Below are 22,253 nucleotides of genomic sequence, written 5' to 3' on the forward strand. Positions count from 1 at the left end.
TCTGGAATACTTCAAAACTATTTTGCATACTTCTACATAAGTTAAAAAGTTGAAGTACCCTTTTATTCAGTCTATTTTGATTCCAACCCTCATTTATACCTGAAAGCGCTCCACAAAAGTTGGCAAAATTCTTAAAGATCTTCAATGAAATGCACTTTATGTACAGGGTGTGGTATAAATAGTGATATACGCAAAAAACGTTACAACTTTTTTCAGAAACTTCAAAACATATTTTCCTTTTGACAAAAAATGTAATCTTTTTGAGTTTTTGACTACCCCAAGAAGATGCGGACGGAAGTATTATGGTTAAGTCAGTTTCTGACTCTGCGTTTGCAGAATTTTAATTTTTAAACACTTTGAAAGTTGGAACTCAATCACTCATTATGGCAGAATTGTAGCAGTGTCAACAGTGGAAAAAACTGGTGCAGATACCCACGTAACCCTTTTTATCTATGAAATCTCGACTGTAACGACGTTATTTACAACTTTCATATACTGGATGTCTATGTTCCTATCAAAACAAAAAACCAAAAAACATTTCCGACCTAGCGGGAACGAACTCACCACCCCGTGCGTAAGAGTCATCTGCGTAGACCGCTGCACCGAATACGCGCGGCCGGGGCGCTCTCGAGAATGCAGTCAAGAAACACCGAGTCAGTAGTATCAGGTTGATATTTTGAGCTTTCTACCACCCTGTCGGGACACACCTTTTCTCAACGCTTTTTACCGTTGAAATCGTCATCGTCTCCAGAAGACGTCAAAACAGACATTTTTGAAAAAAGAAAAGTTCGGGCATCAACTAAGACACATTTCCAATACATCTATCCAGGTTTCATAAAAATCGGCCCACTACGAAGGGAGTTATGGCTGGCAACAAACAAATACACAAACGGATCTGTTGAATATTATTAGTAAAGATTCCGGTTTTTTGAAATTATTCATCGACTTCGTTGTAAATAAATCTTGTCAGGTGCACAGATCTATCAACTTTCGAGTTTGGTAAGTATATAAACTTCCAGTTTCTTATCGGTCAGAACCATAGATATTTAATGTTAAATTACTGTAGGTACGGCTGTAAATTTCTAGTGAGAAGAAAGTTGTATTTTCAATCAAAAACTGATCATCGAAGTGTTTCATCCAAATCTTGCAAAACAAATAATATTCAATTTTCGTAATAATTGAAAAAATCTTCTCGCCTTGACAGACACCATCTGAACATTTTACGAGGGTTATTGGTGTCTGTCTACTGACTCCAAACAGACACATTCCCCCTTATTTTCTTTGTCTCCTCCGCTTCAATGTCTCGCAGTTTTCTTGTCAATCTCTCTGATAGAAGGTTCCAGAAAACTTCAATTTTCTGTAGAAATCCGGAAGGTTCTTTACAATTTATCAGAAATCAGATTTCAATAACATAGGTTTGAAAAATGAGAGATCTCGCTTGAAACGATGAATCATTCGGGTTTTCAATTAAACATTGAATTGTTCAAGCAGGATTTCATTTCATTTTTTGTAGCCTTTCCTCAGACCGGAGAACATTCTTTTGTAAAGCACGGGATGCATGAAAGAATTCCTCAGAATATATTTACTGGCGATTTTCGAAATTCAAGCTCTTCCGTTTGTTAAATAAATTGATTATTTGCAACCTTTCGTAAATACAGACAACTTTTTTGAACCCTTAGCATTACAAATTCCAAATCGGACTACATTTTTTAAATTTTTAATTTCCTTCTTGTTTTCTTCAAAATTCACTTCATTACTTCTTCATAATCACTTTTCCAATATTGGTGTAGATGCTCTCGTTTCCATTACTCATCCTAAGTTCAAATCTTACTGTACATTCCCATTTGCTCCACGTCATCATTTCTGTGAGGTCAACGGAGAGTCTGAGTCACCAATCCATTCCTCTGCAATGTCAAATAATCATTCTCTGATGGCCATTTTTTTTCGACCTCGACCGGCGCTCTCTCTGCGGATGTATTGTAGATACAGACATATGTCCATTCTCTGTTCTCTGAGCTGAAATTATTTTCATAAAATACGCTTTCTTCTTTCTTCATATTGCAAAGAAATTCTGTCCAATAATTAACTTCAATCCGCCCCCAACTCTCTTCTTTCAATCTCCCTCAAATTCTAATATTCTTTTCATGTGAAGTTCTTTATTGAATTCTTCCAATATTGAACTATATAAACCAACTCAATATTAACTTTTTCCCTTCGTTGGAATTTTCTGAACGTCATCCGAAATTATTTGAATTTGCAGGATGGTATGGATTAGACTTCTTCTCTTTCTTCTCGTCTTCTATTTGGTTAAAGCTAATGAGATGACAAGGTCGTGTGCTCAATGTGTCTCCGGAGATTTTGTGGGTTTTTTAAAATTGAAAACTTGTTTCAAATATCGAGAATAACAATGAAGAAGCCAAAAAGTATATTTCAAAATCAATTTTCACAAAATTTATGTTTTTCAATCAGAATATTTTCGAATAATTTCCAGCTCTACCGTCGACACTTGATGCAAGATTCTTCTGTCGGAATGTCAATGGGATGGGTTAATGAATGGAAAGAAACGAATTGTGCAAAAGGAAACATCAGATTAATCTCATGCACTCATGCTTGTGTGAAAATAACTCTTGTCAAACTCCCGAAAGAAGAAGATAACTCAGTTGAAGGTAAATATTCGCTCATTCTTTGAAATATTCTTTAATTAACTTTCAGGAATCATGATGGACTGCTCCGATGACCTGATCCATGCCAGTCCAGATCTTCCGAAAGGAATCGATTTCAAGGCGTACGACGAGAATGCCACATTCACCAATCGAAGAAGAAATTTCAGTATTACGTATACATTCTCAATGGATAGTACTGATGATGCTGTTAAAATCAGAGAAGATCATTCAGAGATCATTCTCCCTTATTATAAAGAGGATTATCAACCTGGAACTATTGGCGTCTACATCTTCTTCTTCTTCTTGTTCATCTCGTTTATTGTGGGTGGAGTGATCTGCTGCTTTCGAATTCAAGTAAGATCTCTGTTTGAATCTTTGAACGTTTTTACAAGAACTATTTATTTTCCAGAAAGAGGAAAAAGAACACAGAAAATATCTTGAAGATCTGGAACTTCAAGAACCACACGAAGGCGAAGCGGAGAAAATGAGGAATGGTGCAGTTCCTGCCGCTTCATTGACTATCTCAGATCAAGAAGAAAAAGTCATCGAAAACTAAAAATCTTTTTTAATTTTCTTTTTTCTCTCTCACCGGTCTTTTTTTAAATCGCTGTTTTTTCACCCCGTGCACTCCTAATTCACTTCCTGTTCGAAAACTTCTCCTCAAGGAAAGAAATTGTACTTTTCTTTGTAATTTAACGATTTCTTTTTCTTGTGTTCTTGACTCAACCAAGTAATAAAACTTCTTCAAGTAAATCCTTTTCCACTTTTTCCCAGTTCACTCCCAAGGGGAATTCTTTCTCCAAAAGCTCTCAGCGTAATTATCTCATTTCACATTTCGACGTGACCCTGACACGTTTCATTTCATTTTTTGCCAACAGGACTTTTTTACTCGTTCAGGAGGTACTTATTTTCTTCGATTCCAACTGAAAACTATGACGCAGGTCTTGTCGAAATGTGAAAAGTTGCCGGATATTTCGAGACCAAGATGGGACCAGAACACGTTTCAAGGTAAGAAATGGGCTCAGTGCTACCGTATCCACACATCTTTTTTTCAGGCAGAATGTATCATTTTTTCACTACTGCCAACTGTTTGAATCTCTTCGCAAGTAATTCAAAACTGGAAAGAGCTCGAAACATCGTCTTGGAGTACAAACAAGGAAAGTATGATCCGAATATGACTGTAAACGAGTTATGGAAAGCAAAGACACTCTACGATTCAGCGTTTCATCCAGACACCGGAGAGAAAATGTTCATATTGGGAAGAATGAGTGCTCAAGTACCATGTAATATGGTTATTACTGGTGGAATGCTCACTTTTTATCAAAAGTAAGGAATGGCGACCTTCCCAATAATTTTATTTTTTTCTAGATTGCCTCATGTTATTTTCTTCCATTGGATCAATCAATCTTTCAATGCAATCGTGAACTACACGAACCGAAGTGGAACTCATAAACAAGATGATCGGACTCTGTTTCTTTCATATTGCGGAGCCACTACTGGCGCTCTTTCTTGTGCACTTTCCTTCAATTTTCTCCTCAAAAAATGGAAAAATGCTCCTCCGATTCTCGCACGTCTTGTACCATTCGCAGCTATCGCTTTTGCCAATGCTATAAATATTCCAATGATGAGAAACAAGTTAGTTGATATAATTATTTTTCATACAACCTCGCTTCTCGTTTTCAGAGAATTCACAAACGGCATTCCAGTCGAAGACGCTGACGGTAGGACAATGGGATTCTCAACCGTTGCCCCGGAATACGCGATTCCTCAAGTTGTTCTTAGTCGTGTTGGAATGGCTGTACCCAATATGGTTCTCGGTCCGGTGATTCTGGAGCAGATCTCGAAAGCTGCTTGGTATACTCCACCAATGGCTGCTCCCCTTCAAACATTGCTTTGTGGTTTCATGCTCGCCTTCTCAACTCCAATTTGCTGCGCTCTTTTCCCACAGAAAAGTTCCATTCAAGTAGATCATCTAGAGTTGTCATTGCAGGAGCACATCAACAAACTTCCAAATCCCCCGAAAGTTGTATACTATAATAAGGGATTGTAGAACATTTATGATAATTGAGTTTTATTGTACATTATTATGGTATTTTATGATCATCACAAGAATAAGGTCACTTTTCCATTTTTGTCCGAATAAATAATACCGGCATGCGTGTTTCCCGGTGTAAAGATAAAAGGATTCAAGCAATACTTTGAGCGTTAAAAATTTTAATTCTAGATGTTTCGAAATGGATCCCTGAGTGTTGGACCGATAACCTCCAAACGTATGGCACGAAGAAGTCGACAGTGTATTCATCCTCCACGTACCGGAACTTGAGTTCTGGGAACTTGGCCAATTTATCAGTGGGCCAAACATTCGCTTCCTTCTCAATTATTTGAAGCATTGTTACTCCATCTCCAGCAGGAACATGTATGACTTTTGAGGAGAAATGGGAGATTACAGCAGCAATGTTTACAAGCAAATCTTGAAACATTGGATGTTGAACGTAGGCGTCGAAAAGGGCTCGATGGTAAAGAAGATTGTAGATGAGGTGTGTGTTGTGACGTAGTCCGCCACAAAGAGCACTGTTAATTATTTCCAGAAGAGTACGGATTCCTTCTTCTAGAGCGGTGATGTCGTCATGCTGAAAATCTAATTTTGAATTTGAAGAAAACAGACAAGCCTTACGAAATTGATCGGCTGACCACCAGCAACATCATTCTGACTACTGACTCTCATATGATCGACCATTTTTGCGTGCCGTTTGGTGAGAAGATCCAAGAGAGAAATCAATCTTTGGCAAACGATTGGCGCAAGGTTTTTGAAGAATGCAGACATATTGGCGAGAGCAGCGAGACAATTTGTATGTAGATACCGATCCTGCAATGAATGAATTGACTTAAATGTTTATATCTAATGAAACCCAACCTTCGTTTTCAATGCATTTTTCTGAATAGCTCTGATGAAGACGAGAGCTGTCAATCCTCCGAGGGAGATTTCACGAACGCTGAAATCGCTGTCAAGCCATCCGAGGTCTTTTATCGGCTGAAATAATTTCATTTGGTTTTAACCCGTTCATGTCGTTTCATCATACCGTTTCATGAATGATTTTGCAGAAAATGTCGTCTTCGCTGAGAATTAAAGCAACAATCAGCGCTAGATACACATGGTGTGAATTATTTGAAGTGGCAACCCCATCATGTAGTATTCGAAGAACAGGGACGACAAGATTTTCCAGATTAATACGGGAAAGAACGTAGTTTCGGAAACCAGAATTCGCTTGAAGAAGCATATACAGTAGCAGCATAGGAGGCTCTTGTCCAGCAGTCGCACACAATCTTTCGTAAAGTCCATTATAATCAATTTTAAAGGAAACAACTTGAGTAGGCAAGGTAGACACTTCTTGAGCATTTTGGAACAGAGCAAGTGTTTCTTTGAATGGATTGGAAGCATTGAGAGGTTGATGACATGAAAGATTCAAAAGAAGAAGAATACTGAGATTTCCAAGCGTTAATGGAGGTTTCTTTTCTTCTTCTGCCGAATCTAACCCAGTTGCCATTTGAACCATTGACCACATTGATGCTAAAAATTCTTATTTAAAAGATGTTTTATAAAAATCGGCTTACATGCTAATCCAAAAACAATGCTTTCTTGTGGTTTCTGTACAGTCATATGATACTCAGAGTTGTGGATAAGATAATTGAGGAGCAATGTCTTGGTGAGACCTGCAGCGTGTTGAGCACAAGCTCCATCGATGAAAAATCGGAATACGATTGATGTGTTAACAATCGATTCATTGTACAATTGAGAGCTGAGAAGTGTCAACAGGCATCTTACAGCTTCCACATGAATTGCCAGTGTTGTATCACTAAAACTTTGTTAATTAATTCAGTTTTTTATAGAAATAAACTTACTTGACAGAAATATTAATCAAGATGGAAACAAGTTCGTATGTAAATTCTTCTGCTGTGTTTTGGAACACGATTGATGGTTCTTTTGTTTCTGAAAACTGACCAGATGCATAGTTTCGAAACTAAATTTACTGTTTCACATACGCTCGTTGTTATTATAGTTTCCGTTTTCTTGCTTGTTGGAACTCTCCTCATCGTCGTCAGCATCTTCGTCTGATGATGAAGAAGTAGAAGACGATTCGTTCTCCTCGCTTTCTCTATTTTTTGCAAAAATTCTCACAAACTCTTTTTCAGTCATTCGTTGTGTTAGGAACCTGGCTATATAGCGAAGGATCAGAAGAGCGTTTGAAGTTTGCCATAAATAGATTTTGCTGAAATATAAATATTCAAGTTCAGGTGTGGGTGCCGAATGTTACTTTTCACACTGCTCGGATGCTTTCAATTCTGTTGCCCTGCGAAGAAAGAGTCGGATGAAAGCTGCAAAGTTTCCAGTCGTTTGTGTATTGTACATAAGACATTGTAGATGATCATCTAGTGCGGATTCCAATGCATTTCTAGTATCTCTGAAAGAACAATTACAAATGTTTATTTTTATCTTCGGTCTTACTCGTCTTCATCGTCAAATTTCAGACTAAATGACAGTAGCTTGTTCCAGAATGGATCGTAATCGTCGACAGGCTCCAAGCCACTCAACTTTTTCAAATATACATTGTCCTGTAGAATTGTCTCTTTGGTTATGGCTGATCCCATATGTCTGAAATACTCAATATTGCAAGGGGAATACACTTTTTGAGTATTTTTCAATTAATGAGGTCACAAAATGTCTTCAAAACGACAAATTTTCGTGGCAAGACACGAGAAAGACGCCAGTATCTCCAAATGCGCCAAGGTCTCGAAAGAAAGTCAGTATTGCATTAATTTTTCAAATTCAAAAATAGTTATTTCTGTTCTTGTAATTTCTGTATTTCAGTATAATCGTGAATATTTCAGTTCGAAACTAATAACCGTTTGTCAAGCAATAAATTTAACAACACTCTTCATCTTCTGAACGAAATCTCTTTGATTTTTTATTACCTAGCATTTGTTTTTACAGGATAACTACTAGAATCAAAAATAAATAACTTAGTATAGTCAAAATCACAGTGCTGGTCACTCAATCAAGATGGATCCTGGAACATCGTCACCGATCCACCGATCCATGCCACCTGAGAGCCGAGGAATCTCATTGTCAGAGCTTGAGAATCGAATTCAGAACCTTGTGGATGGCCAACAACGAGATGATGTCAAATTGAGAATGCTCCAGGTTTAAAAATAATCTATCGAATAAAGCTTCATTTTTGAATATTCAGGAAATTTGGGTTGCTATCGAAAACCACTTCACATCACATACACATGCGAAAGTTGTCGAAAAACTCATTCTCTCATTCCTGGCGCTCTTCTGCAACACAAGTCCACAGTTCATCTCTGAGAATAATACACAGATGCTCCGAAAATTGATGTTGGAAATTATTCTGCGCTTGTCAAACGTGGAAGCAGTCAAGGTTCATAGCAAAGAAATTATCAAGCAGATGATGCGACTGATCGCTGTCGAAAATGAAGAAAATGCAATAATCGCCATTAAGATTGTACAAGATCAAGGTAGAAACTCTGGAAAAATGCAATATTGCGCAGAAGTTCAATCGATTATGCAGACATTCAAGACGATGGTTGCCGACTTAACAGCTAGTGGACGTTCAAAAGAAATGTTTCTAAATAGAGAAATGACAACTCCACCTCAAACAAGTTCTGATGAACAACTTATCACTGAATATTTGAAGACGTGCTACTACGCTCAACAAGTAAACCTGAATGGGAAAGATCCGAAGAAACCAGTAAAGTATAGCTTGATTCCCTCTGCGCATCAATCTACTAAAGTTCTCAATGAAATTCCTTATCTTATCATATTCTTCTATCAACACTTCAAAACAGCAATCCAAACGGAAGCTCTCGAATTTATGCGTCTCGGATTCGAATTTCTCAATGTCCCTATCCCAGCTGACAAGCAAAGAGTCAACGAGGCACTTTGTGATGATTTCGTGAGCGCCCAGTCAAGACTTTTGTCATTTGTGAATATCATGGCAAAAATACCGGCGGTATGAAATTATTTTCAGATTTGTTTTGAATTATTATTGTTGTTTCAGTTTATGGATATGATTCAACAGAACGGAGAAGCTCTAGTTTCCGGAACAATGCAAATGTTGGAATTTTGCCCACCTGACCTGATATCAGTCAGACGAGAAGTTCTTATGGCTCTCAAATACTTCACATCGGGAGAAATGAAGTCTAAATTCTTTCCAATGCTCCCACGCCTCATATCCGAACATGTTGTTCTTGGAACGGGCTTCACAGCCATTGAGCATTTGCGAGTGTTCATGTATCAAATGCTCGCTGATCTTCTACACCACATGAGAAGTAAAATAAATTATGAAATGATTACACAGTTCGTTTGATATCGAATCAGTTCTTTCAAACATCTGAAATTTTTCAGCGTTGTGTTTGTTTTCTGTCGGACTCTACACGATCCAAACAACTCTTCGCAAGTTCAAATCATGTCAGCACGTCTTCTCAATTCTCTCGCAGAATCTCTCAGCAAAATGGATGCGCATGATGCGGTAAGCCATCATCAAAAATACAAAATACTAAATTCTTTAAAGCTTCAGACAAGAGACCTGCTCATCGAGATTTTGGAAACCAACGTGGCCAAACTTAAGATTCTCGCCGTGTATCACATGCCGATCCTTTTCCAACAATACGGAACAGAAATCGATTACGAATACAAAAGTTACGAGAGAGATACTGAGAAACCAGGAATCAATATCCCGAAAGAAACTATAAGAGGAGTACCGAAGAGAAGACTTCGAAAATTATCAATCGACTCTGTGGAGGAGTTGGAGTTAGCCACAACTTCTTCTGTTCCTAAGAAACCGGAAAATCAACTCCCTACTCCAACAAAGGAAAACACAAAGAAAACTTCTCCAGAAGATATTCTGACCAACATGTGTGCATTAACTCCTCCTCCACTCCCGATTGGCGATGCTCGAACTCTGATCAAATACATTATGCATACCTGTAAATTTGTCACTGCACAATTGAGGACCAGTCGACCTGCAAAAGATATGTATCACTGTGCAAAAGAGCGAGATTTGTTCGAGCGACTTCTTCGTTATGGTGTAATGTGTATGGATGTATTCGTTTTACCGCAAACTCGAAATCAACCACAATCACACTCTTCAATGAGAACAAAGGATGAGAAAGATGCTCTCGAGTCATTGGCCAATGTTTTTACAACTATTGATCATGCAGTGTTTCGGGAGATTTTCGACAAATATATGGATTTCTTGATCGAGCGAATTTACAATCGGAACTATCCTCTTCAACTGATGGTTAACACATTCCTGGTTCGCAATGAAGTCCCATTCTTTGCTTCGACGATGTTATCCTTCTTGATGTCACGAATGAAGCTGTTGGAAGTGAGCAACGATAAAACGACACTATATGTAAAGTTGTTCAAAATCATTTTCTCGGCTATTGGTGCAAACAATTCCGGTCTGCATACTGACAAGATGCTCACTTCATACCTTCCTGAAATCCTGAAACAATCCACGGTTTTAGCACTGACGGCTCGTGAGCCTCTAAATTATTTCCTACTACTTCGTGCGCTTTTCCGTAGTATTGGTGGTGGGGCACAAGACATTTTATATGGAAAGTTCCTGCAGTTGTTGCCAAATCTTCTACAGTTTCTTAATAAGCTTACGGTGAGTGATATCTCGAATAACAGAAAAACAACAATTGATAGAATCTACAGTCTTGTCAACATCGAATTCAAATGCGTGAACTCTTCGTAGAGCTCTGTCTCACTGTTCCTGTCAGACTCAGCTCCCTGCTACCGTATCTCCCACTTCTAATGGACCCACTAGTTTGTGCAATGAATGGCAGTCCGAATATAGTGACACAAGGACTGCGGACATTAGAATTGTGTGTCGACAATCTTCAGCCAGAGTATTTGCTTGAAAACATGATGCCCGTCCGTGGTGCTCTTATGCAAGGACTCTACCGAGTTGTGGCAAAAGCTCCTGATGCAGCATCGATGACCGTCGCATTCAGACTTCTCGGAAAGTTTGGAGGAGCTAATAGAAGACTTTTGAATCAACCTCAAATTCTTCAATTTTCTCGTCATCCTGACGTAAGTTATCAGAATTTTTTGTAACATTAAGTTTTGAAAATTTCAGTCGTTTGTAAACATGGAGTTTTCGAACCTTGGACTAGATGGCCCTCATAGTATACATCTGCCGCTGTCCGAGCTGATGAGAGTAGCAGCTGATCAAATGAGATATCCTGCCGATCAAATTCTCAACATGAATGCGACAAACATTCCATCAACTCAAATGAAGAAGTGGTGCATGGAGTTATCGAAAGCTGTGTTGTTTGCTGGTTTTGGTTCATCTGGATCAACTGTTGTTCCAGACAAACAGCTTCCTAAAATTCTGAAAAAATTGCTCGCTGAATTTGATGTCAATAATCGAACGACGAAACAATATACGTGTATCAAAGAAAACGATCGAGAGCTTTTTGTGAACGCCCTCTTGACAATGGCTTGTAAGTTTCTAACTTAACGGGTTTAATTTCGTATTTGATTTATTAGAGCCAATCTTTTTTTAACAATCTTATGTTTCAGATGGAATTTGGAACAAAGATGGATTCCGTCATACTTATAACAAATTCTTCAACAGTGTAGTCCGCCAATTCGCACTAATCGGAGTCATTGAATATGTCGGTGGAAATGATTGGATGGCTGATGCTGACATAAACCTAAGCCTTTGTCTCGATTCATCGGTTCTCGTTGATGCATTAATTATCTGTCTCTCTGAAACCACAACAGGATTCCTATATGCTGGTATTACGGTCCTACGTCTTATCAACGATGTTATGACATTAGCACTGCCTGATGTCAATCTAATGTCGAAAGTTCCATTATGCAGATATTTGATGGAGAAAGTGTTCAAGTTGTGTCATGGTCCATCGTGGTTCGCTCGATGTGGTGGAATTCAGGCTCTCTCGTGTATGATTGAACATTTTCCACGAAAGTTTGTAATGGATTTTGTTATTGATGTCGTCGATTCGATCATCGAAGTAATTTTGGGAGTAGTTGAGGAGATTTCGAGTGGAGCTGCGGAGTCTGCATTCGATTGTCTCGAAACGATGATGTGTGTTTACTTCATTGGCAACGAAGGAGAGGAAGAAAGTAATCTCACATTGGCTTCGATTTTCATCGCAAGCATCTCCAAACATTATTTCCATAGTAATGAGAAAGTCAGAGAATACATGGCGAGACTGATGGATCGTTGTTTAACCTTTTCAAGACTTGCTCCAGACCGTGAAAAATTCTACTATCGATTCAAAAGTTACTTTGAGCCTGAATTGATCCGAATTTTAACAACACTACCAACTATGTCGTTGACTGATGCTTCAGGAAGTCTTGATAGTCTCCAGAGTTTCATGTTTATCTGCCCAGATGGATTCGAATTCGAGACGGATACGAATTTATACCGAAGATACTTAGTTCACCTCCTTGATATAGCTCAAACGGATACTCATACAATCAACCAAAGAAACGGATTCAAGAAATGTGAAACTTGTCCTTCTCATTTCCTTCCACCATTCCCAATCACATACCATATCGATTCAATGCGTGCTAGCGCTTTCCAATGTCTTGTAATCGCGTATGATCGTCTGAGAAAACAACTGGATACATCGAAAGATATACAAGGAGAACAAGTGATGAGTGAAATTCTGGCATTGTCTTCCCCGAAGATTACAGTGGATCAAATATTCGAAAATAACGAATCTTGGAGAAGACTGATGACAGTGTTATTGAGAGCTGATACCGACAAAGAAGTTCCACCCGAAATCGCTGAGAAGGTTCATGAGGCCCTGATGAAAATTGCACCAATTCCTACTAATATAATTGCTACATTTGGAGCAAACATTATTCGAAATATCAGCCGAGTGCACGATGATAATGATTCAGATCGCACGATATCATACCACGACATCAGAAAGTTCAGTATTCTTGTAGAGTTGAATCCACGAATACTCGTCAAGAACATGGCATTAAACTTGGCTAACCAAATGATTCAATACAAGATGAACGAAAAGATTGCGAAAACGTTTGTTCTTCCTGTTGGCACACCAGAAGCAGAGGTAGAGGAATTTGAAGCTGAGAAGAAAAAGGGAATCCGAGAATTGGACAAAATTGCTTTCACTGCAAAGATGCTCGCCGGATGTCCTATGCCAATTATCACAGAAGAAATCATCATCGATATTGCTCGTTTTGCAGCTCATTTCGAATACACATACTCACAAGACGTTCTTGTGAATTGGATGGATGATGTTGCTTTGATTCTGAACAAAAGTCCTATTGACGTCTGGCAATTTTTCTTGAGTCCTGAATCGATAAATGATCCTGCTCGCCGATCTTTGATTAGGAGAATTATTATCTTCCCAGCAAGTGAACCACTGAGAGAAGAGTTCATGGACAACAAAGACTATTTAACGCGGCTCATCGACGCCGATGGAATCTATTTCAAAAATGATGATACTGTGAAGATCTGTGCTCGTGAAATGTTTGCGCTATCACTTGTGGATCGAATCTCAAAAATAAGCCCTGAATGGCTATCATCTGAATTATCCCCGATTCTGGAGTTGAAAAACTTTTTCAAGAGTAAGGAGTTCAATGAACGTTACTCGGTTCGGACGATAACAGAAGATACAGATGACAAACACGAGATTCGAGTTATAAGTATGACAGAGGACAAGTACAAAGTTCCAAAACTCTGTGCTAAGATTTTAATTCGATATCTTAGGTGAGAATCAGTTAATTTGTCTAAATTAATTTTTTTGTTTCAGAGATAATATCAAAGAATATGATACTTTCTTCGATCTCGTCTCAGTGTTCATGGGAAGATTCCAGACCGATTTCTCATTTGTTCGCGAGTTTTTCGAAGTTGAAGTCATTCCCAAAATGCCATTGTGGTGGAGAAGAGAAATATTCATTCATGTCATGGTTCTGTTCGAAGATTGTCCAAAAAAAGTGGAGAGAGACTTGAGAATGGTCAAAGCTCTTCAGTATTTGGTTATTCCATCTCTGCAATGGGCTTTTGAAAGATATGATAGCGATGAAATTGTGGGAGCCGCTCCAATAGATGACACGGAATCGTCCCTAGACGCTGATTCTAGTGCCAACAAGGACAATCTTGTCGCGCGTCTCACTTCAGTAATACAAGCACATCGATTGAATCTCAGTGATGGAATGATAATTGTATTTTATCAAATGTGCACTCTCTTCGTTCAACATGCAGCAGAGCATATTCACAACAATAACTGCAAGAAACAGGGCGGACGTCTTCGAATCTTAATGTTGTTCGCTTGGCCATGCCTCCAGTCACCAAATCGTCAGGACCCAACAATGCGATATACAGGATTCTTCTTTCTTGCAAACATCATAGAACGTTTCACAATAAATCGCAAGATTGTTCTGCAAGTGTTCAACCAACTCATGACGACTTTCCAACAAGATACCAGAGATCAGGTCCGCAGAGCAATTGATATTCTGACGCCTGCATTACGATTGAGAATGGAGGATGGACATACTCAAATTTGTAATCATGTAAAGAAAATTCTGATAGAGGAGTCGCACTGTCTTCAACACATCCAACATATGTTGTAAGTTTATTCCATTTCATTTATTATTCACCAACTCTTGTTTTTCAGCCACATGATTGTTCGAAACTATCGCGTTTACTATCACATACGCAATGATCTTCTGACAGCTCTTCTGAGTGCAGTCCAAAGAGCTCTTTTGATGCCGAACAGTGCAGCTGACAAGTAAAAAAAATAATTGTATCAGTAAAGAAATTAAAATCTTGCAGTTGGCAAACGAGACGACAAGCACTTGAAATTTGTGAGGTTATTGTCAAATGGGAAATGTTCAAATTTCAAAAGCAGGATCACGTCATCACTGATGAGGAAGCTCTTGAAGTGGATAGGCAATATGAACTACTTCGTTCTGCGAGTACAAGTGCACTTCTTGATTTTGAAGATCCTCAAAGTAAAAGAGATATACCCGATGCTCAGCGAGTCATCAAACAAGAACATGCTGATACTGTCGTGAATATGCTTATGAGATTCTGTATGACATTCCATCAGAGTCATTTAGCCTTTATGAGTAATCAACCTCAAGGTGGCGCATTGGTCAAAAGCTGTCAGATTCTTCTTCGTGTTGCACTTCGTTCAAGCATTTGGGGAGACTACGTAAATATCCATGTTAATTCGATTGAGAAGTGTCTTCATGTCCCACTGGAACTGGCGCCGAAACCAAATGAAATTCAGTCGATTCCATTGGCTCTAGCCTTATCAAGTTCGCAATATTCAATGGAAATGCTAATTGTAATCATTCCCGTAATGCCGAAACACACTTTAATGGCAATGATGGAACCATTGCAACGAGCACTTTGTATCTGTCTCAATAGCTCACAGATCGTCCATCAGGGCCAGGTAATTATTTTATTTAGTTTTCGATTCCGGCAGCTGAGCCAACCGCAGTTGGTCTTTCGCCAAACTAGCAAGATTTCTGGTCTGAAAATTACATTTTTTAGTTGTAAAAATTGTTTTTCATTGGCCGTTGTCTCAGCTGCCAAAGTGTTATTAATAACTTTCTGTAGAACAGAAAAACAACTCTTGAAAGCGTGTACAGATTCTCCGTTACATCACACAAATTGTCAGTCGCCTGTGCGAAAAAACCGCAGTGTCTGCGACTGGATTTGATGAGCTTGGAATTCTCAATCAGCATATCTTCAAATTTCTGCAGGATAGTTTCATGGCCATCGGAAAGTAAGTTCATCAAGAGATTGATAAAAAATCTCATTTCACTCTTTCAGAAATCCAGCTTCGCCAATGATGTCAGTTGTCGGATCTTTCTCCCTTGCTAGAGCAATCTGTGCACACGAGCCATCCTATTTGGATACTGTAATGGTTCCTTTTCTTAAAGTGATGATTAGAGCTACCAAAGAACACTTGAGCTATGTGGCAGCCGGACAACAAGGTCCTATCGTGAAAAGTGAGTCATTATTGAGAGTACAAAAATGTCTTAATGAACAATTTAAGATATTGCTGAATTACTGTCGGTATGTATGGATCTAATGCGTCGGAGAACGAAAAGCATCGCGCTTGATACGAAAAAGTCGATGGTCAACGATATTGTAGCCGAGCTAATATACAAATCCTCAAGTGACAAAATTCTGCAAGCAAGTGTGAAGCTACTCGGAGCATTGCTGAGTGTAGAAGATATGGACTTTACACTCAACACACTACTTCCACATATTGCTGATATTCAATCAAAGATTGTTCAAAAGTTCAAAACCAGTAAAGATCTGATTGCTGACTTCTTGGTTGTCGTTCTCCAAGTCTTCGCGAATAACGAATGGAGGACTTCGGAACATGGATCTCTTCTCTGGGAAGGCTTCTTTTGGGGACTCAAAAGCGGTGATCCTCAAACAAGAGAAAATTTCTCCATCGTTTGGGAACAGACATGGCCACACATGGCTACCGTTGATTTGCGACATCGAATGAAGTATATCTTGCAAGATCAGGATTGGTCCAGATTTAAGCATACTTATTGGTTGAAATTCGCTCTTTGGGCAGTGCTGAGAACCATATCCAAAAGACCAACCGATTCAAACACTCAAAAGAAAAAAGTGGTGATGCTGAGCTGTGCAACGCCGTGGAGAACAATTGAATACGCAGCTAGATTGAATCAACAACAGTCAATGGAAGTTGATGAGCCAGTTAAGTTGGAAGAACCAGAACCCATGGAAGTTGATGAGACGAGGCCAGAGAATGTAGACGATGCCAAAGAAAATGAGACATTAACTTTGGATCGTTTGCTGGAAGAACAGCAAAATCTTCTCGAGGAAGCCTCTCAATTCGATTTCGCTGATGTTTTGGACACTGTTTCACAAATAACGTTTGGTCTAAGCGGTGAGAAACAAAAATAAGACACCACAAAATGATTTTCTTTTTCAGATAATAGTATCACTAGCAAAATTTGGATTGAGTTCTTCAAGTCATTCTGGGACTCTTTAGACAGCTCGGAAATTCAAGGTTTCAAAGATATGGTCATTCCATTTATGAGTAGCGGTGTTCACAATTGCTATCAGACAGGAAATCAAGATAGCAGCGTTCTGGCGGTCTGGCTCGAAGCGGTTGGTGAGAAAGTAACATTGCCGTCGAGGTTGATTGAGGTAGGGAGTGCTCTGGTGTTCTTTAAAAAATTCAAATGTTTCAGTTCATCTCAACAAAACACGAATGCTGGCATACTGGAATCAAACTTCTGGAAGATGTCATTTGGGCGATCCCGAAACAACTCAACAACCATTATCTTGGTGACTTGAACTGTGATCCAGCGCTTATCGAGAATGTCGAAACGCTTGAATCGTTGGCTTCTATATACAATGAAATATCGGAATTCGATCAGTTAGCAACTGTCTGGGAACGTCGTGCAGTGTTTCAAGAAACGCTGCGAGCTATGTCAGCTATGCAACTTGGAGACATGGAGGGTGCTGCGAGCATTTTAGAAGTCGCAATGTGCAAGGAAGCGGAAAAAGTGTCATCGCATACAGACAATCATATAACTCCAGTTTACGATAAAGAGTATGATCATTGGATGGATATGTATGTTTCAAGTTGTTCTGAGCTTCTCCAATGGCACACTGTGGCTGATGTTTGTAATAGTAGAGATATGCAGAATGTTCGAGGTCTTATTAACGCTGCTTCTCATATACCTGATTGGAATGTAGTGGAAGAGTGCAAAAATCAGATTGCCGGATGCATTCCTCCAGATTTTCATCTTGACTACACTATTTACAATTTGATGTGCACTGTTATGGTAAGCATAGTCCGATTTTGTTTTTTTTTTATGCCCATCTAAAATTTACAGAAAATGGATGATCGTACAAGTATGACAGAAGCAAAGAAGGAATGCAAAAGAGTGTTGAACGAGTGCATTGATGCACATATCAGTAAATGGAGAGCACTTCCTTCTTACGTTTCGTATGGTCATGTCAAGCTGCTGCAATCGATGAACTTGATTCGTGACATTGAAGAATCCACAGAAATTCGGCTTGCACTCATTGAACCACCAAGCAGAGTGGATACCGGTTTGATGCAGGATATGAAAACTTTGATGAAAGCGTACCGTAATCGAGCACCGACTACCGCCGATGAAATGGGATTCGTATCAACTTGGTATGATTGGAGAAATCAAATTCATGGGATGATGCTTCAACGATTCGAATGGTTCGACAAATCAGGGGTGAGAACATTTCTTTGAAGGAATTCTTTAAACGAATTTCTTTTTCAGTTTAACAATACCGGCAACGGAAATCAATCAATTGTTCCAACTCACTCGATGGCTCAAGCTCAAATAAATGTAGCGAGACATGCGAAAAATCTAGGTTTCTATAACTTAACCAAAGATCTTTTGAACAAACTCTCCGGATTGACAACTATTCCGATGATGGACTCCATTGATAAAGTTTGCACTTATGGGAAAACACTTCGCGAAATGGCAATGTCCACTGAGGACGAAAAACTGAAGAATGAGCTTCTCAATGAAGCTCTGGAAGTATTGGAAGATGTTCGAATTGATGATTTCCAAAAGGAACAAGTCGCCAGATTGTATTATCACCGAGCCAATATTCATTCAGTTCTTGGACAGTATGTTTTCTTTCTTTAGAATTATAAATCTTTTAATTATATTTTCAGGACCCAAGTCGCTGACAAAACGTTCTCGGCTGCTATTCAATTGATTGATATGCAAACCAGCAGTAACCCAACAGGAGTGAAGCTTATGAGAAATTGGGGACACCATCTCAACAAACTTTTCTTCCAATCTCCTGTGTGTAAAGAAACCAGTGAAAACTACGGTAGACAAGCTCTCGTATGCTATTTTGTGGCTGCTCGAGTTGAGAACGATATCAAAGCTCGAAAACCGATTGCCAGAATTATGTGGTTGGCAAAACATTTGTCAGCTTGTGGTGCGGATGAAACTTTGAATAGAGTTATTAAAAAACAGCTACATTCTTTGAATCTATTCAATTGGCTTTATTGGCTTCCACAATTAGTTACGGCAGTTCGTCATCAACCAAAATCCAACTTCGTTTTTATTCTTTGCAGAGTAAGAGTTTGATTAAGTTTTCGTTATAAATGTTTATTCTTTACAGATGGCTGCAGCCCACCCTCTTCAAACATTTTATCATATCTGTGAAGCTGTGTCTGTCGAAGACATTGATGCAGTTCTCAGAGAAGATTACACTGAAGAAGAAATGTCAATGGATGTTTCAGATGACGAAGCGTTTGCCAATGATCCGCCGTTCGCAAGAATCTTGAAAATCTGTCTCAAGTACCGTCCAACTGATATACGAGTCTTCCATCGCATTATGAAAGAACTTGACGAAATGAATGAAACTTGGACTGAGAGACACCTCCGATTTGCGCTAGGTCTCAAAGCTCAATTGTTCGATGACTTTGCTGAACAAATGGACGCAAACTTCCAAACAGTCCGTATATCAGATACTGCTCATTCATTGATTCAAACATGGAAGAAGCAGCTAGAAGAAGATTTCCAATATTTCGAGGAAAATTACAATCTTGATTTTCTCGAAATCCGCGCCAAACGGAAGTGTACTGTGACGAAAGGATATATGGGAGATGAAAAGAGTCAAATTATGTTCGAAAAAGAGTTGACTCAAGTGTTCACTGATCCGTTAGATAATATTGACGAATTAACATTTGTCACCAATCAGACACGCGAAATCATCCCCGAATTGGATATTCGTTCACTTCAATCGAACAATCCACGTGCATTCTGCGGTAAAGTTCTGGAATGGATTCGAAAGATTCGTTATCGTTTTGAAATCCTCCCAAAACGAATTCCACTCGAGTCGTCTAGTCCATTCCTTGCACGATTCAGTCATCGTACCAGTTGTATCGAAATGCCATACGACCTTTTCAATGTAATTCGTGCAAAGAATCCCACCTTGATGGCTACTAATCAAACCGGTCAATACATATCAATGCTTTCTCGTTTCGAGCCAAACTTTGAAGTTACTGTGAAAAGTGGACAAGTTATGCGAAAAATCTACTTAAGAGGACAGACTGGAAAGAGTGCTGCATTTTATCTGAAGAAGTCTGTTCAGGATGAGAAAACAAATCGAGTACCACAACTCTTCAAACATATGGACCACCTTCTTCAAAACGACCGAGAAGCTGCTAAAAGACATTTGCATGTTCCAACATTCCTGCAAATGAGAGTTGGCAAAAGGACAACACTCTACGAGATTGCTTCTGTTCAACCGTATGCAATGCCTCACGATTGTGCAAGAAACTATCCAGCTTCTCAAATAGAAATAGTTCATCCATATGACGTTTTTTCGAACACTTTCAATGGGTTGTTCTCTCCAGATGATATGGTTCTTCATTACTTTGAAAGGTTCGCTGCAATGGCCGATAAAATTGGAACACCACTTGATGATTTCATGGCGCCTCAAGACAATAGGCCGACTTCGAAAAAAGTTGAAATTCATCACTTGCAGCATTACATTTATAAGTGAGTTTGATGTAATCGTACCACAGATTTCATTTACTTATTTTTCAGTGACTTGATCAGGGACATAACACCGTTCCGTACTCTAACTATGCATCTATCTGCGCAGTATACGGATCCAGTGATGTACTATGCAATGCGAAAGCAGTTCGTTCACAGTTTTGCTGTGCTCTCCACTATTGAATATCACTGTAATCTGACACCCATGGGACTTCATCAAATGTTGATCACGCTGAACACAGGAGTTCTTACCAATCCTTGGTATCGCTTTGAGCTTGGTAAAAAACCAGCTCTTCCTGAAATAGAACATTTCGCACATGAAGTACCTTTCCGATTGACTCCTAATTTATCGATTCTGATCGGAGTTGCACAGGATGGAGACTTATTATGGAGTATGGCAGCTGCCGCTAAATGCCTAATGAAGAAGGAACCAGAAGTAGTCATGAGATCATTGCTCTGGGATGAATATGCCAACAATGTAGATTCAACAGATATGGTAAGCGAAACAAGTAATCTCCCGGCTCTCGTGTTTCATACCTTTCTATTTCAGATTTACGTTTGCCACGCCACAAACTCATACGTCAATTGTTTTGAGAATAAAGTGGCAATGACACATCGACCAGATGCAAAAATCAAGAAAGACGACTGCATTTCATTGATTATTCGAGCAAAAGACGTTGATAATCTCTCGAGAATGCCACCAACATACCAACCTTGGTTCTAAATCAAGATCTCATTTTTACCGTTCTCTCCCCACTGATCCCAAACCCATTCCTGATCTCTATTCTGTTATTGTTATCATCATCCTACCTTTCCTTCTCCCACTAGAATTAATTAATTTCGTGATTGGTTTATTTTTGAAATTCGTGTATATAATTAAGAGCTGGTATAAATAGTTAAAGAACTGAAAAACAAACAACTCTCGTGAATAGTTTTTCAGATGATTTCCGGCGCACTAATTGGCATCATCGTTGGTGTTGGATAGAAAATAAAATAAAATGGAGGCAATTCAGAAGCGCCTCGTGCTCTAGATTTCCTTTTCTTGTGACGACAAATTTGGAAACTATTGCTTATTGACACTGTGCGGACAGGAGAAGAAGAGAAGACAAACAAGAAGAAGATGATACTTCTCTTCGGTGGTTTTTTTCTGATTTCTGACTACAAGTGGCTTTGTTTTCACGGATCACTAACTTCTCAAAAAATAGAATTTTTGTTTCTTTTTCTCCGTTTTCATGCTTCTTTGTTCGCCTCTCTTGTTTCCCACATTAGCATTTCAGATATTCACTTCCGGTTGGTAAAACTTTCGGAACTCAGATCTTGTGCCTTCTCTTCTTTTTCCTTTTCTCTAAATTATAGGTTCCAGATGCTTTCTCCATTTTATTATTTGCATTTGCCGGCATTGACGTAAGGAGTTGGAGATTTAGTCCGATTGCACATAAACTGGCTTCAGATCACATTGTTTTGTCTGAAACCTCAAGTTTTCGATCTACTTGTTTGCTCTACTCTCAAAATATTCCAGTTTTTGGTATACAACTTTCTTCGTTTTTTCGAAGTTGGCGGGTACAATGCATTCCCGAATCAAAACATTTTCGAGAAAACGTATATTTTATTTTAAATTTGTGAGTTGTTGCCTTTTGTATGAATCTGCACGAGAGAGGGAAAATTATGTAGAAGTGGACTCAAATTATTTATATTTTAACTGCTTTCCAAGATGAATTTAGTATTTTTCTAAATTATTTGTTGAACCGGTTTTAAATAATTGAATTCATTAAATTAATATTCAAATTTTATTTTCTGTATTCTGTACTCGAGAACTCACTGTCACGAACTTCTGCACAGCGTGCATTTAAACTTACGCTCATTATCATGACACATCAATTGTAAATTTAACTCGAATGAAACATCAACTGAATGTTTTTGAACTTTGCTCTCAACAAATTTCTCATGTATGTGTCTTGTCGTTCAGGGTCAATTCTCAAATATTTACCGATTCG

General features: G+C 38.8%; 3 protein-coding genes across 3 annotated transcripts; 2 read left to right on the plus strand and 1 right to left on the minus strand.

Moving 5' to 3' along the window:
• Nucleotides 1-3,595: 3,595 nt before the first annotated feature.
• On the plus strand, nucleotides 3,596-4,713 carry GCK72_005289 (uncharacterized protein; the record flags this gene model as incomplete). The annotated part of the gene is made up of 4 exons (XM_053725120.1): nucleotides 3,596-3,671; nucleotides 3,719-3,989; nucleotides 4,032-4,298; nucleotides 4,347-4,713. The coding sequence occupies 4 exons, from the start codon at nucleotides 3,596-3,598 to the stop codon at nucleotides 4,711-4,713; spliced, it is 981 nt and encodes a 326-aa protein (XP_053589314.1).
• Nucleotides 4,714-4,849: 136 nt separating this feature from the next.
• GCK72_005290 (uncharacterized protein) lies at nucleotides 4,850-7,310 on the minus strand (the record flags this gene model as incomplete). Its single annotated transcript, XM_003117220.2, has 9 exons — nucleotides 4,850-5,293; nucleotides 5,338-5,529; nucleotides 5,578-5,694; nucleotides 5,744-6,231; nucleotides 6,276-6,517; nucleotides 6,564-6,651; nucleotides 6,705-6,931; nucleotides 6,977-7,123; nucleotides 7,168-7,310. 9 exons carry the CDS (start codon nucleotides 7,308-7,310, stop codon nucleotides 4,850-4,852), a joined length of 2,088 nt encoding a protein of 695 aa, XP_003117268.1.
• Nucleotides 7,311-7,722: 412 nt separating this feature from the next.
• GCK72_005291 (uncharacterized protein) lies at nucleotides 7,723-20,983 on the plus strand (the record flags this gene model as incomplete). The annotated part of the gene is made up of 22 exons (XM_053725121.1): nucleotides 7,723-7,863; nucleotides 7,910-8,692; nucleotides 8,741-9,039; nucleotides 9,088-9,211; nucleotides 9,260-10,354; nucleotides 10,405-10,782; nucleotides 10,829-11,195; nucleotides 11,275-13,462; nucleotides 13,506-14,321; nucleotides 14,370-14,483; nucleotides 14,528-15,152; nucleotides 15,352-15,488; nucleotides 15,536-15,714; nucleotides 15,762-16,634; nucleotides 16,680-16,897; nucleotides 16,942-17,541; nucleotides 17,593-17,967; nucleotides 18,016-18,371; nucleotides 18,420-18,831; nucleotides 18,878-20,262; nucleotides 20,311-20,755; nucleotides 20,810-20,983. 22 exons carry the CDS (start codon nucleotides 7,723-7,725, stop codon nucleotides 20,981-20,983), a joined length of 12,084 nt encoding a protein of 4,027 aa, XP_053589315.1.
• Nucleotides 20,984-22,253: the final 1,270 nt, after the last annotated feature.

This window comes from Caenorhabditis remanei, chromosome II (assembly GCF_010183535.1).
Source record: "Caenorhabditis remanei strain PX506 chromosome II, whole genome shotgun sequence".
In the NCBI taxonomy this organism is placed as follows: Eukaryota; Metazoa; Nematoda; class Chromadorea; order Rhabditida; family Rhabditidae; genus Caenorhabditis; species Caenorhabditis remanei.